Here is a 13,941-nt window from a genome sequence, read left to right as displayed (position 1 = left end):
TCCAGGTCTGCCTGGCACTGTGATTTCTTCCTTCTGGACACAGACAGCTTTACTCTTTACTCAGGCCTCCTGGCAGTCTCTTTTGTTTACTTCTGTGAAGAAACACTTATTTCTGCCTCCCGGCTCGGAGCTACCAAAGACACACTTTGTAGCACTGCAGGCAGCTCGCTGTTCGAACGATGCTGCCCCCTGCTGTGCCAGTGAAGAAACAGAAGCAGTCTTCATGATTTCAACTTCTCTGATTCTCAGATGTTCATACTCAACAAAGCAGAAGGAGAAAGCTGCTCTCTGTCAGAATTCACCATCACAGGTTCAACCTACGCACCTGAAGGAGAAGTGTGAGTGTTACGAACAAATACAGGTGACAAATCAACTTTTCAAGTGTAAAAAAAGCATATTTTAGACTAATACGCCTCTTCACAGTTACCAAGATGGCAAACCAGTGAAATGCTCCCAGTTTGAGGCTCTGGTGGAACTGGCCACCATCTGTGCGCTGTGTAATGACTCCTCCCTGGACTTCAATGAGGTTGGAACAACTTGCTTTTTGAGATGATTAAAAACTAAAGATAAACACATTTCATTTTCAGGATGACAAAGAGGGAAATGAGTAACCTGGATTGTGTTTGATCGATCAGGTGAAGGGTGTGTACGAGAAGGTGGGTGAGGCCACAGAGACGGCGCTGACCTGTCTGGTGGAGAAGATGAACGTCTTCGACACAGAAGTCCACAACCTGTCCAAGATCGACAGAGCCAACGCTTGCAACTCGGTGAGTGGCAGCCGCCCACGGCTCCCAGTCAGCAGGTTTTTCTCACTGACCGTGCCTTTCATCGCCTCAGGTGATCAAACAGCTGATGAAGAAGGAGTGCACCCTCGAGTTCTCCCGGGACAGAAAGTCCATGTCCGTCTACTGCACCCCCAACAAGTCCCGCTCTGCCGTCGGCAAGATGTTTGTGAAGGTAGAGAGGAAGGAAAAAAGTGCTGAGAGTCTGTCTGTGGCGCTGGGTTCAGTGGGAATAATTAACATCCCCGTTCTGCTTCCCAGGGGGCCCCGGAGGGCGTCATCGACAGATGCACTCACGTCCGAGTGGGCAACACCAAAGTCCCCCTCTCTCAAGGCATCAAGGAAAAGATCATGTCCGTTATTCGCGAGTATGGGACAGGTCGGGACACGCTGAGGTGTCTGGCTCTGGCCACACGAGACAGCCCCCCTAAAACAGAGGACATGGTCCTGTCCGACACCGCCAAATTCTCAGAGTATGAGGTGAATATTTTCACTCAGTAGCTTTTTGAATGGGGCGACTGAAAATAATTGTTGAGTACCTCAAGGTTCTGTGTTGGAACCTTTTGCTTCTTAGCTTATTCAATGATGATTTTCCAGAATGTTGCCCATCAAATGTAACCTGCCAGATATACGCAGATGATGTTGTTTTGTATCCCGTAGCAACAACAATGGACAGCAGCTATGTGTAAAGTTAATGATTGGTTGCAGAGATCTCATTTATGTCTTAATTCATCCAAAACTTAAAAATACTGACAGTAATTCTAGTACTCAAATAAACAGAAGCACTCCCTTCCAGCATTTAGTCCACCCCAGCAGTGGACTAAATGCTAAATGCCTAAATGCTGCCTGTGTCCCGCTGGGAGGCCCATTAGTTAATAATGAATGGGTCAGCTGTCTTCATACATATGTGTACTAAAATAATCATTAGTTGTTGCCCTACTGTTATTTTAAGCAAAGATGTATGGATCTTAAGGTTGTTTTATACATTTCTTTGCCGTAGTGTTATTTTGTGGCTGTTTTGTTCTCTAGCATCAACCTGCCAATAGGACTGGAGATGGAAATTAGCCACCTGGCTATAATCTCATGTATTTACATGTCAGTGTTTGTTGATGCACATTGTCCCATCTAAATTCTCTGACGTTTGTCTCCCTTCCTGCCTCCCCAGTCCGACCTCACCTTCGTTGGCTGTGTGGGCATGTTGGACCCGCCCAGGCAGGAGGTGGCTGCCTCTATCAAGCTGTGCCGCCAGGCCGGCATCCGGGTCATCATGATCACGGGTGACAACAAGGGCACAGCCGTGGCCATTTGCCGGCGCATTGGCATCCTTATGGAAGACGACGACATAGAGCACATGGCCTTCACTGGGCGGGAGTTTGACGAACTGACCCCCTACGCCCAGCGGGAGGCCGTGACCAAGGCTCGGTGCTTCGCCCGCGTCGAGCCCTCCCACAAGTCCAAGATCGTCGAGTTCCTGCAAGGATTCGATGAAATAACCGCCATGGTAAGCAGCCATAGGAAGGAAGTCACCAGCTTTGTTGATAATCTGCTGATGTCGAAAAAACACAATTTTGCAATTGCAGTGTTTCGATTATATAAAACACACAATTAAAATCGTACTTGAATGGGCTTATCACAATAACAAAGTTTGCTGGTTTATTGTTCCAGAATTTATTGCAATAATATTGTCATTTTGAGAGCATTTTCAAGTAACATAATGGTAATCATATCATCGTGCAATAACACATTCTCAAAGATCAATAAACTTTAAATTCTAATCAACATCTAACACTGGAAATGGAAGATATTTTAAATATCTAAAATAGATAAATAAAATAACAGAAACCATAAATAAAGAGTTATGAAGTGTCTGCGAAATTGTCCTTCAACAAAAGGGCTAGTTGAGACCAAAACACCAGACTTTTGGTAGAAAGAGAGAAAAGAAGAAAATTATAAATCATGCAAATGGAAATTATTGAGCTTACTTTAATTTATATTGATTTACTGCTTATTGTGATAGACCTACCCTTGAATAAGTTAGTTCACACGAAAAGTCTTTAAAAAACACGGCGCTCCATCATCCTCCAACTATTTCCTGTCGTCTTCTTTGTGGTTTGAACCAGTGGCGACATCTGCTTCTTGATCACGTGACTTGTGTGACACGAAAAAAGTGTTTCTATTAAAGTTTTGTGAAATAAACCAATTTTGATACGGCCAAAAAACACATCATCCGAGCATCAAAACTTTTTATCGAAAAACCAGAGTTTTTGAAATTGGCACGTTTCCATTAAGCAAATTTATTTTCGAAATGTCAAATTGAGGAATTATATGGTGAATGGAGTCCTGCAGTATCTCACTGTGCTGTGTTTGCCTACAGACGGGGGACGGAGTGAATGACGCGCCTGCTCTGAAGAAGGCAGAGATCGGCATCGCCATGGGGTCCGGCACGGCCGTGGCCAAGTCGGCCTCAGAGATGGTCCTGGCAGACGACAACTTCTCCTCCATAGTGGCCGCTGTGGAAGAGGGTCGAGCCATCTACAATAACATGAAGCAGTTTATCAGATACCTTATCTCCTCCAACGTGGGTGAGGTTGTCTGGTGAGTTTCCTCTGGTGCCCTGCAGCAACTGATGTTCTCTCATTTTTCAGTGCTCTGTTTAGAAAGAGAAATAGCTTCTATTAAATGAAAGTTATATGTTGCTTTGGAAACAAATTCAACCTTCTCATACCTCCTCATATTTTGTTATGCTACAGCCATAACAAAATAAACTTCCAAAATAGTAGATGTTATGTCTTAGTCCAAACATTGTAGTGCTAAATTGTGAGCTGGAGGGAATATTGTACATGGTTTACTGTTGTAGCCCATTTTTACCTTTTTGCAGACTGAAAGTTTTGTTCATTCAAAATGATTCAGCTGGAGCTTCTGTTAAAGCTCCAGCTGGCAAATTTAATAAAAAATATGTTTTTTCCATATTTGATAAAACTGTCACTATGTCCTCAAAAAATATATAAGACAGTGTGTGAAAATAAGTTTAACAAAAGCATATTTTTATGAAAGTTACCAGTGCAGCTTTAACAGGACTTTTGATAATTTTGTCGCAGATTTTCAATAGGATTTAGTGCTGAACCTTGACTAAGTTGTTTTATTAACACATGGATGTACTTTGGTTTGAATCATTCCTTGAAATCTTTTGCATTCCCTCACAGGTTTTCTTTCAGGATTACCCTAAAAATACACCAGCTTGTCTTTTGTATCTTGAGGCAAACTTTGAACAGGACTCCTTTAAACTATGGGTTAGGGTATCAGAGTAAAGAGTACTGGAAACAAATACATTCCACATTTTTAGATAATTTTTTTTCGTTCAAATAATGTGAAAAGCCATGTATCATTGTCCTTACAGTCACTACCTGTAGTTTATACTAATTTGTGTTGGTTATCACATAAAATTGTAACATGATACATTGAAGTTTGTTTTTCTGTATCTTGACCAAATGCTGTTGCAAGGTACAGTGAATCAGGGTAAATGTGAAGTAATTAGAGATGCACCAATCTGATATCAATATCTGTATCAGCCCTGATGTTGAAAACAATTCTAGAGCTGGCATTAGTGACAATGTGCCTGATCAACAAGTCTTTTTATTCAGTCTGATTCTATGTTTTATGCTCTGAGCAATGTCATGCTTTATTATTTATTTTACATTATATTTAGAATTCCTAATTGCACTTTCAGAACCCTTTGAAAGAAGATTTGTAAAGTTTATTTTGACATGTTTGACCAAAGTCAGTCAGTTTCAATTTCTTTATCATTAATTTTGCATTGGCTGCTCTACTCCTAACTGCACTGACTACACAAATTAAAGTTGTTTTTATGTTTATCCAAGCTTGTGAAGCTACTGGCATATTTAAGTATGCTGTTCTGGTAAATGAAATGAAAAATAAATTTTTAATTGCGTATTCACATTTATGTCTGTTTAAAAAAAAGAAACGTTTTAAGTCAGTTCAGCTCGGTATCGGTCGATACTAAACCTCTGTTATTGGTATAAGAAGTGAAAAACGTTTATCGGTGCATCCCGAGAAGCAGTGGTTCATCCATGAGTGCAGAGTAGTTCCAGTTTGTTTCTGACAGCATTTCTCCTCCTGTCAGCATCTTCCTGACCGCCGCTCTGGGTTTCCCCGAGGCTCTGATCCCAGTTCAGCTGCTGTGGGTCAATCTGGTGACAGACGGCCTCCCCGCCACCGCGCTGGGCTTCAACCCCCCGGATCTGGACATCATGGAGAAGCCGCCCCGTAACGCCAAGGAGCCGCTGATCTCTGGCTGGCTCTTCTTCAGATACCTGGCTATTGGAGGTTAGCTGATGCAACCAGAAAGAAGCTGTCACCTGCTACCTTCTTTTAGTTTTATTAATCTTTATGTTCTGTGTGACGAGAATGTTTTTTCTGTCTCTGCTCCCAGGTTATGTGGGCGCTGCCACTGTGGGAGCTGCTGCCTGGTGGTTTACAGTCTCAGAGGACGGCCCACAGATCACGCTCTACCAGCTGGTAGTAGCTGTTTCCACTCACCATAAAGTTCTGCAGATTGAAATCATGAAAATAAATTTGCTGAAAGGAAACATGCCAATTTTGAAAAACTCATATTATCAGTAAAAAGTTTTTGCGCTAGGATGAGGTGGTTTTTCCACTGTATCAAAATAATATTTACGCATCAAACGAGTCACGTGATCAACAGGATGTTACTACCCAGTATCACACAGTTCATAAAAAGTTGTGTATCATTTTGTAAAACCCAAAATGCTGCATACGTTGCCGCTCCCAAATATAAGGGGCTTGTTGCGCCAGGTTTGTTTGGGGACCAAAATTGCAGCGTTTGTTACATTTCCAACGGATGCTATCCTCTTTCACACTGCACTGTGTCAAACGAACCAAACTCTTTGTTTCCCGTCTCGCCTGTGGTGGCGCTGCACCAAGAACAACTGAAGGACATGACACAAAAATCTCTGAAGGAGACACTGAACGCAGCAGGAACACACCCTAAGACGCCGGCGTCTCCTCTGATAGATGATGAGCGCTGAATTATGAAAATATATCATGTAACTGTTTACATCCATCACTGCCATTGACTTTTAATGACTTGTCTTGTGAACAAGCTTACTCAGATGTGATTTTTAATTTCATTTCTTAATAGACACACAGCAATTGCAAAATTGTGGGGTCTTTCGACAGCAAAACACTGACAAATATTTACAGACATTTGTAATGGAAACGCAGCTGCTATGACAACGTTTTCAGGTTCTTGCACCTTCATCCCATTTTTCCTCTCTCCACAGAGCCACTTCCTGCAGTGCAGCCCTGACAACCCCGAATTCGAAGGCTTGGACTGCCACGTGTTTGAGTCGCCGTATCCGATGACCATGGCTCTCTCCGTGCTCGTCACCATCGAGATGTGCAACGCTCTAAACAGGTGGCTCCACTTTTTTCTTTGTCATTAGAGAAGGAGCATTTGCTGTCAGGAGGAGGAGGAGGAGGAGTACCTGCTGTGTCACTGAAACAAACCATTTGCATTCTGTCCTCGCTGCAGTCTGTCAGAGAACCAGTCCCTGCTGCGGATGCCTCCCTGGGAGAACATTTGGCTGCTGGGGGCCATCTGTCTCTCCATGTCCCTCCACTTCCTCATCCTCTACGTGGAGCCTCTCCCTGTGAGTTTATCCTGTGATAAAATTCTTGTGTCAACATTTTAAGTAGGAAGTTTATTCCCCAAAGATAGGTGGAGTCATTGTGGGACCCTCTAGTGGTCATATGCTGTTATTACAGTAAAGTTAATTCAATTTTAAGCTAAAGAGAAAGGAACTTTATACAGAAGAGAATTAGGGCCACTGAAAAAAATGAATTCTGACTTTTTTAAAATGCTGAGATTAAAGTCAGAATTCCTTCTTTTTTTGTGGCCCTATTCCTCTTCCGTAACTTTAGTTTAAAGAGATTGTTTGGAATCTAGCCTTTGTCGATAATTGGTATAAATGCAGGTTAGTTAGTGATTAAATGAAATGAATGTCAGTTAATTATTACTTTCTATGTACCGGGTGTATCTTAAATGCAAAATGTCTATATTTCTTATGCATTTTTGGCTTAGTTATTGCTCTGACTCTTAAATGTACTTTTTTCAGTCTGCATAGTTAATTAATTGTTATTGATTAAGTCAGGAGTAGGATTACGATTATTCCAGAAATCAATTAATCACGGTTAGTTCGGTTAATTGTTTCAGCCCTACGTCACTGCTGACATGTTTGGCCAGTTCATAAGACGTTTTTAAAATAAGATGAGAAGTGGAAGCTCCCTTATGTAGTTGTGTACCATTACGCCCCCTGTTGGCCACCACCATGCAGTCATCCCACCACGACTACTTGATTTCTTGCCAACCATTGTTTCCGTACTGCACCCAGGTCATCTTCCAGATCACGCCCCTGGACACCACCCAGTGGATGATGGTGCTGAAGATCTCACTGCCCGTCATCCTGCTGGACGAGCTGCTGAAGTTCGCCGCCCGGAACTACCTGGAGCTGGGTAAACAGCTGGAGAAGCCGTCCCGCGGAGACTGCCCCCTGTCTGCATGTGCTGAGGGCGTCTCCTGGCCCTTCGTGGCCGTCGCCCTTCCCCTGGTGCTGTGGATCTACAGCACAGACACTAACGTGTCCGCCATGTTGTGGCCCTGACTGACTCCGGCACACTACCCCTCCTGCACACCAGAGTGAAGTGGACGTTAACACACACCTAACAGTTACATTAACTCTGAATAACTCGTCGTAAACATCCGCACCTGCTCTGACCACTGTCAAATATGTTCTATTTACATTTCCACTGATACATTTATTATTTTTTTTATTTTGTTTTTGCGGGGAGAGGGTTTGTTATTTAGTCATATTTTAATGACTGATATTACATCTGTTATTTTCCTACCAGGCTTCTTCCATCGTCGAGCGCCATAGTGACCAGTTAGAGAAGCCTGTGATGTTGGAGCTTTGTGTTTTAGCTGTACAGAGAATTTACACTATTTTCTATTAATATTTTGTAATTTTTAGGGAGGGAACAAAGAGTCTCGGACGTGTGATTGTAACACCTGAAAAGTGCAGAGCTGAAAGGAGGGGAAAGTCTTGCAATATATGAATCTCAGTTATTATTGAACTCTGTACACCTTCATTATTTTTCTGCACCAGGCAGAGCGCAGCTACCTCAATGCTGTTATTATGACCAGAAGTACTCATTTTGTCTAAACACCATTTCAAAGGTTATCACTAAAAGTGTTGAGGTATGTACCACTTTGTTTTGCGGCGCACATGCTCACACATTTTAATCTTTTTTTTTTTTTTTTTTGAATCAGCCTGTTGTTAAATATACAGACCCAAACTATACAGTTGGTACTCGTGGTAAAGATGTTTAGAGGGGCAATATGATGTGAAATCAACTTTTTTGAGCTTTACATCATGTTATAATAATATTCAAAAACACACCTGGAGTGTTACTTTAATTCTTTCATGCATGTTTGAGGAATATTTTAATCTCCCATGGCAACCATTCTGGTTTGCAAAATGCCTAGTCTCATCTCAGCTCCTTCAGACTAGCCAGCAGTAATTAGCAAAGACCTGGTGGAACTGAGCATCAGCTGAGCTCATCATAGGAGCTACTTCTCAGAGCAGCACTGATAGAAAACGTTGTTAAAGGGTTAATAGAGAAACACTGTTGTGATGACTTCCTGAAGGCGGAGTGCCGGAAAGAGCAGGAGCTTCTTAAAGAGACATAGGCCCAATTTCAAGGTGTTAATTGGCAAAGTCAAATTTTGTGAAATGTCATTGCTATGAAATTATGCTGTATGTCTGGAAAGTATATAACACTGCCCCTTTGAAAAGCCTGAAAATGAATTCATTTCATTTGAGTACATTTATTCAGTGGGATATCATGTTAAGAAATATTTTTTGGCAAAGTTCCGCTTAGCAATCCCTTCAGAATAAATCTATCCGAGGCATTATTTTAATTTACACTTACTGTTTTTTAGTTATGTAAATAAATTAATCAGAGGTGCACCGATTTGCAGTTTTTTGGCCAATCTTTAAAAAGACTGATACCAAAATTTTTTTCAGCATTGTTGCTAAATATAGCAACACAGTGGTGTATTTCTTTTAGCCAATGGGCTGGATCAGGATACTTGCTTTGACTGGCCACCACAAATGGTGAGCACTCATCGATTGTTGTACACAAGCTTTGTTCTAATATTTGTTAAGAGGTAACAAGTGGGGTGTTGGAGTCGTGTGCGGTCCGGTGAGGTCACACTGATCCCATGTATGCTTTTACAACCTTTTCTTCTTTTGTGTGTCGTTTCGGGAACTGACGGTCTGACGGACAGTCTGACCGTGACATCTGCCACAATCCTCCTGAGCGTTGCGCTAAGATCGCAGGAGACTTAAAGAACTTCCTGCTGAACAAATGTACTCAAATTAAAGGTTAGATTTTTCAAAAATGCCCCACACCTTCCACGTTGCTACAGTAAAAGTTAAATTTATTAGATTGTTTTTTTGACACCTCCTCACCAAAGTACCAACACATAACTCTGTCTGTATATACTTGAAGAAAACTTTTTTCCTCATTATCTTCAGCTTTTTTTTTAGATTCTGCCTTTATTCCTACTGTTATGATTTTAATAGGCGAGTATCCCGCACATACTGTACTTGAATGTGTAAAAGAAAAAAAAAGCACCAAGAAGCTGTTAGTCTTATGAGCATAGCACAACGTGAACATTTTAAGAAAAAAAGACCAAAAAAAAAGGACTTGTAAGGCTGAAACAGCTGATGTATATCTGTACATAACATACAAGTAGAGTATGTATATTTTATCTCTCGATGTCATAAAGCAGCGACACTAGAGTCTCCTTCTGGTGGGGACAGTTAGCGCCTCTCTGCATGCCTGCTTCACTCCAGCGCTGGTTGTGGGTTTGTTTGTTTGTTTGTATTTTTTTTTTTAGATCAACAGTTGGGAGTTTTACCCGCAGAGTGAGAACTCTCTAATCAGCATGCCGACTACCAGCTCATCCTCAGAAAAAAACCCGTCTGTTCGTTACTACTGTTTGTTAAGGTTGAACAAGTACAGAGAGAGAGAGTGAAAACTGAGATTGTATTGTGAAATGCCATCAGTGCCACCAAGTGCCAGTGCCACACTGATCGGAAACATGTTTCCAGGCTCAGTGTCGCTGGCGCTGGTTGTTTTTGATTGTAGACTGGCAGAAACAAGTGCCCATATATTAATACAGGATATAACTTTGATAAATTTTTTTTTGTGTGCGTGTGTTTTTGTCGTGACCTGCTTTGGGTCCCATCCTATCTGAGCTTCCCACACATGATTTCTGCCGTCTGATTCTTCCTTTTCTTCTTGTTTCCTTTCACAGGAAAGGCCAAATAAACCCGCCTCTATGCTTTTATTATTTTTATTTTTATTTTTTTGTTTATCTTTACAGAAACGTTGGGTTTGGTTTTTGTAGTGTGCATGTGTGTTTTGGGGGCAGCGCGTCTTTACAAAGACGTGCTGCAGCTGCGACATGAAGTCCAAGGCTGTAAACGAACGTCGGTCAGAAAGCAGTTGGCCCCGTCTTCCTGCATGAGGAGCCTCAGATGAAACATTTGTCCCTCCATCTTTGGAAGCTGGTAGAATACACTGTACAGATCATTCGTTTCTTCATGCTGCATGTCAGCTGCTTCATCAGAACCTTCTAATCAACAGTGTATAGTGTTAGTAAAACAATCGATTAGACATTCGTCAGATTAGTACAAATGTTATAAAGGTTAAGAGAAATCTGTTCTTTTTTTTTTCTAAGGAAATACTTTTATGGGACATTTAACAAAACAAAAATTGCTTAATTTTGGGCGCTTTTTTTTTCTTCGCTTTGCACTGATACGTGCAATGTGTTTGGAGGATTTTTTTTTTTTTTTTTTGCCATATCTGGGAAGGGTGGCTGTGCAGTGATGCATAATGTTTTACTGTAAGTACGTCAGGCACTGGCGTTTCGTTGCCAAACTGCTGTACTGTATTTTCAGATAATTGTACGATGTATCACATGAACCGTTTCAGGTAAATAAAAAAAATTACTGTCATACATGAGGAATTTACTCATGTTTGTCCTGGTTACTTTGAAACTTTGCTTTCCGTTAATGAGGATTGACAAATTACAGCTTCACACAGAAAGACTCCAGGCTGGGATCTGAACCCAGCACAGCAGCAACGCAACCAGCTGATGTCAGAATCCTGAAATACACAGGTGGGGAGAGCAGCACTGCTTCAACATATTTACTCAAATAAAAAAGTAGCCATCCAGTAAAAAAGCATTCCTGAAAAGACTGCTTAAGTACTGAGTAACTGATGATGTCATCAGATGGAAAAACATGTCATGTTATGTGCAAGACTAAAATAAAAAGTAAATAAAAGACATACAAATAATTACAAAATGTCAAATTTAACCAGAATTTTTATCAATTGCTACCAGTATATATATATATATATATATATATATATATATATATATATATACACACACACACACATATATATATGTGTGTGTGTGTGTGTGTGTGTTAGAACAGGGTAAAGTACTTCCAGTGACAATAAATAGTGTTTACTTTGTTTTCTTCATTCCCAAATGGCTCAACAGGTTCAGCAAATAAAAAAATATTAGAACAAAGCTTGTGTACAAACAAGAGGCCTCACTTCTACATAAATTCTAAATTTGTGTCTGTGTCTGGTACATTTTTGGTCAAAACAAGCTTGGTTTTCATTCAGTGAAGTTAGTCACAGTGGGTTGAGCAGCCAGAAATTTTACTCAAACAAAAATCCAGCACAGTGGAAATATTCCCCAAAGTACTTTTTCCCACATAGTTGCTCAGATAAATGTAAGTAGTTATGCACCTCAGTTTAAATAATAGCATAATTAAGAAGAATTAATGAGAGCTAAGATTAACACTTTGGTTCTGATTCAGTCATTCAATTTGAACTGGTTACTTATTGAATCAATAGTTAAAGGAGCTGTTTCATCTGGCAAGCAACAACAAAGCAAGCTTCATGAATCAGGTCCTCATGCTAGCATGATGTCAGAACACAAATCTGTCTAGAACAGTAAAAAAAAGAAAAAAAAGAGCAAAAGGGTATTCTAAATTTAAAAAATTAATTTGACCAGTCTTTCATCCCATCATTCCCTCATTATCATATACATTCATGAATACATATACATTCATGAATACAAATGTATTCATGAATGCTCCCTGTGCTGCAATGCTAACTGCTTTGCTAACCTCGGTTGGATTGAGATCTCAAACTGACAAAAAGGAGAAAAAGTCTGAGCTGAATCGAGAACTCCTGCTAGGTTTTACTCCAGACAGATTTTAGCTTTCATGAGATCCAACACAAGAAACAAGACTGTTAAATGCATGCCATAATCTTTACAAGGTTTATTATACATTTATTAAAATATGTACAAAAATATAAACATTTCACTTATATGCTTGTTAAGGGAAACTTTACAATGTAATCTGCTGACCAGGGGTTTATTTTCCTCTTTTTCTTAGTACAGTCAAAACACAAAGCATGTTATGGCAAAACCCATAAAATACTTGAAATGAATAGTAGACAAAAAACAAAACAAACAAACAAAAAAAACAAGTATAAAAAGAAGCCAAAATATTAAAAACTGTCACAAAGTCCAGGCATATTCACGTCTTGGTGTGGCACTGTAGACATCAGGTCAGACTCAAAACAAATGAGAACATACACGTCTATCGGTCAACGACCTGAACACGCCTCTGAATAGAGCAGACTGCAGTTTAATAGTTAGCTTTTGTTTTGTACAGTACAAAAAAACGCTAACATATGATAATAATTTAGAGACTAAAGAGACAAGATGTCACTCGTTTTTTCTTTACATTTCTCGCTACAAACTGAAGGATCTGCTGATTTTCTGTGCGGTTGGATGCCGGGTGCTTTTATTAAACTGCTGCAGTGACTGGAACGGGTAAATAAAGCTCAAGTAGCCTCTGACTGAAGCTGATGACGTTGGCAGAACGAAAAGGGAAACGGGTTTGGCTTGAGCTCTGCATTAAGCAGAATCTCAGTAGAAGTGAGTAGCAGCTCTATAAAGAAAAGTACAGCAACAGAAACCTCAGAGTTTAAAGGTTACTCAGTGTTTTATTCTCAGCAAACTGCTTCAACCAGGGTCTTCTAAGAAATCAGCAGCTGCACCACCTCCAAAGTGCCACCAGGGGGCGGGGTGGGAGTTTAACTGCCTCAGCGGCTGAAGGCTTCTGGTGTGCTAACTGAGGGCCCCTCTCTGTGACCCTGGGGTCACTGCATCCCAAACCACTGCTCCTGGTCGGCCCACTGAGCCGCTTCGCTGTCGCTGCCCTCCAGATCGCCGTCCTCCCCGCTGCCCTCCATGTCGTCGCCGTCCAGCTCCACCGTGGCGTCCGTTGGGCTCTCCTCTTTCTCCATTTTCTGCATGCCCTCCAACGACTTCTGGTCATTAGGATCCAAGCTGGAAGAACAACACTAAGAGTTAAAAATACACAGCTTTGAGTTTTAATATCTTTAATGTCTGGATGGAGTACATTAACGAAGGTGAACATGCTAATGATAGCATTTTAGCTAAATGAGATATTACAGCTAAACTTAGCATACTGAAAGGTACAGGTCAATGTTAGCCAAAATGATGGCGATAGCCCCCATGTTATTACTTTATTTTAGCTAACATTAGCATTTTTTTGGTAATTTTAGCTCATACGCTACCATTTGCAGGCCACATGGAGGACATTACTGCAAGTCAAGATGATAATGATAGCCCACATGCTACTGACAGCATGTTAGCTAACCATAAGTTTTTACCCAATTCTGCACATTTCTTTTGCTTTTTATCACTTAAAGCTCAAAGTTGAGGCCTGGCAAGACCAAACTCTTCAACACAGCTTGAGATTCGGTCGGACAACCATACACACTTCATCAGGCCCCTTTAAATTTGTTCAGGAATGTTCTAGTTGGTTACTGTGTCTTTAATGGTGTGATGCACTTTGAACTGTCTTGTTGATTAAATGTGCTACACAAACAGTTTGTGGGGGATAAAAAAAAAAAAAAAAAAAATATATTTATT

The 13,941-nt window shown here is 40.8% G+C and overlaps 2 protein-coding genes across 3 annotated transcripts in view; one reads left to right on the top strand and one right to left on the bottom strand.

The window, feature by feature from the left end:
• atp2a2a (ATPase sarcoplasmic/endoplasmic reticulum Ca2+ transporting 2a) overlaps positions 1-10,919 on the top strand; it is a 28,120-nt gene extending 17,201 nt beyond the window's left edge. The window contains exons 9-21 of one of the 2 annotated variants that reach the window (XM_015049109.1): positions 250-338; positions 424-526; positions 636-767; positions 838-957; positions 1,044-1,262; positions 1,948-2,283; positions 3,157-3,377; positions 4,924-5,126; positions 5,233-5,318; positions 6,104-6,237; positions 6,355-6,472; positions 7,214-7,334; positions 10,204-10,919. In XM_015049109.1, the coding sequence (XP_014904595.1) occupies positions 250-338; positions 424-526; positions 636-767; positions 838-957; positions 1,044-1,262; positions 1,948-2,283; positions 3,157-3,377; positions 4,924-5,126; positions 5,233-5,318; positions 6,104-6,237; positions 6,355-6,472; positions 7,214-7,334; positions 10,204-10,217 (1,896 nt within the window). In that variant the 3' untranslated portion in view covers positions 10,218-10,919. Of the gene's footprint in view, positions 1-249; positions 339-423; positions 527-635; positions 768-837; positions 958-1,043; positions 1,263-1,947; positions 2,284-3,156; positions 3,378-4,923; positions 5,127-5,232; positions 5,319-6,103; positions 6,238-6,354; positions 6,473-7,213; positions 8,163-10,203 lie in introns of those variants that run through there. The other variant, XM_015049108.1, reaches the window with a different exon arrangement.
• Positions 10,920-12,229: 1,310 nt separating this feature from the next.
• anapc7 (anaphase promoting complex subunit 7) overlaps positions 12,230-13,941 on the bottom strand; it is a 9,173-nt gene continuing 7,461 nt past the window's right edge. The window contains exon 11 of the mRNA XM_015049119.1: positions 12,230-13,332. Within this exon, the coding sequence (XP_014904605.1) occupies positions 13,143-13,332 (190 nt within the window). The 3' untranslated portion in view covers positions 12,230-13,142. The remainder of the gene's footprint in view (positions 13,333-13,941) is intronic.

Source organism: Poecilia latipinna, unplaced genomic scaffold (genome assembly GCF_001443285.1).
Source record: "Poecilia latipinna isolate Pla-1442-1.1 unplaced genomic scaffold, P_latipinna-1.0 Scaffold927, whole genome shotgun sequence".
Taxonomy (NCBI): domain Eukaryota; kingdom Metazoa; phylum Chordata; class Actinopteri; order Cyprinodontiformes; family Poeciliidae; genus Poecilia; species Poecilia latipinna.
Note: the sequence above shows the minus strand (reverse complement) of the source record. Positions and strands in the feature narration are given on the sequence as shown.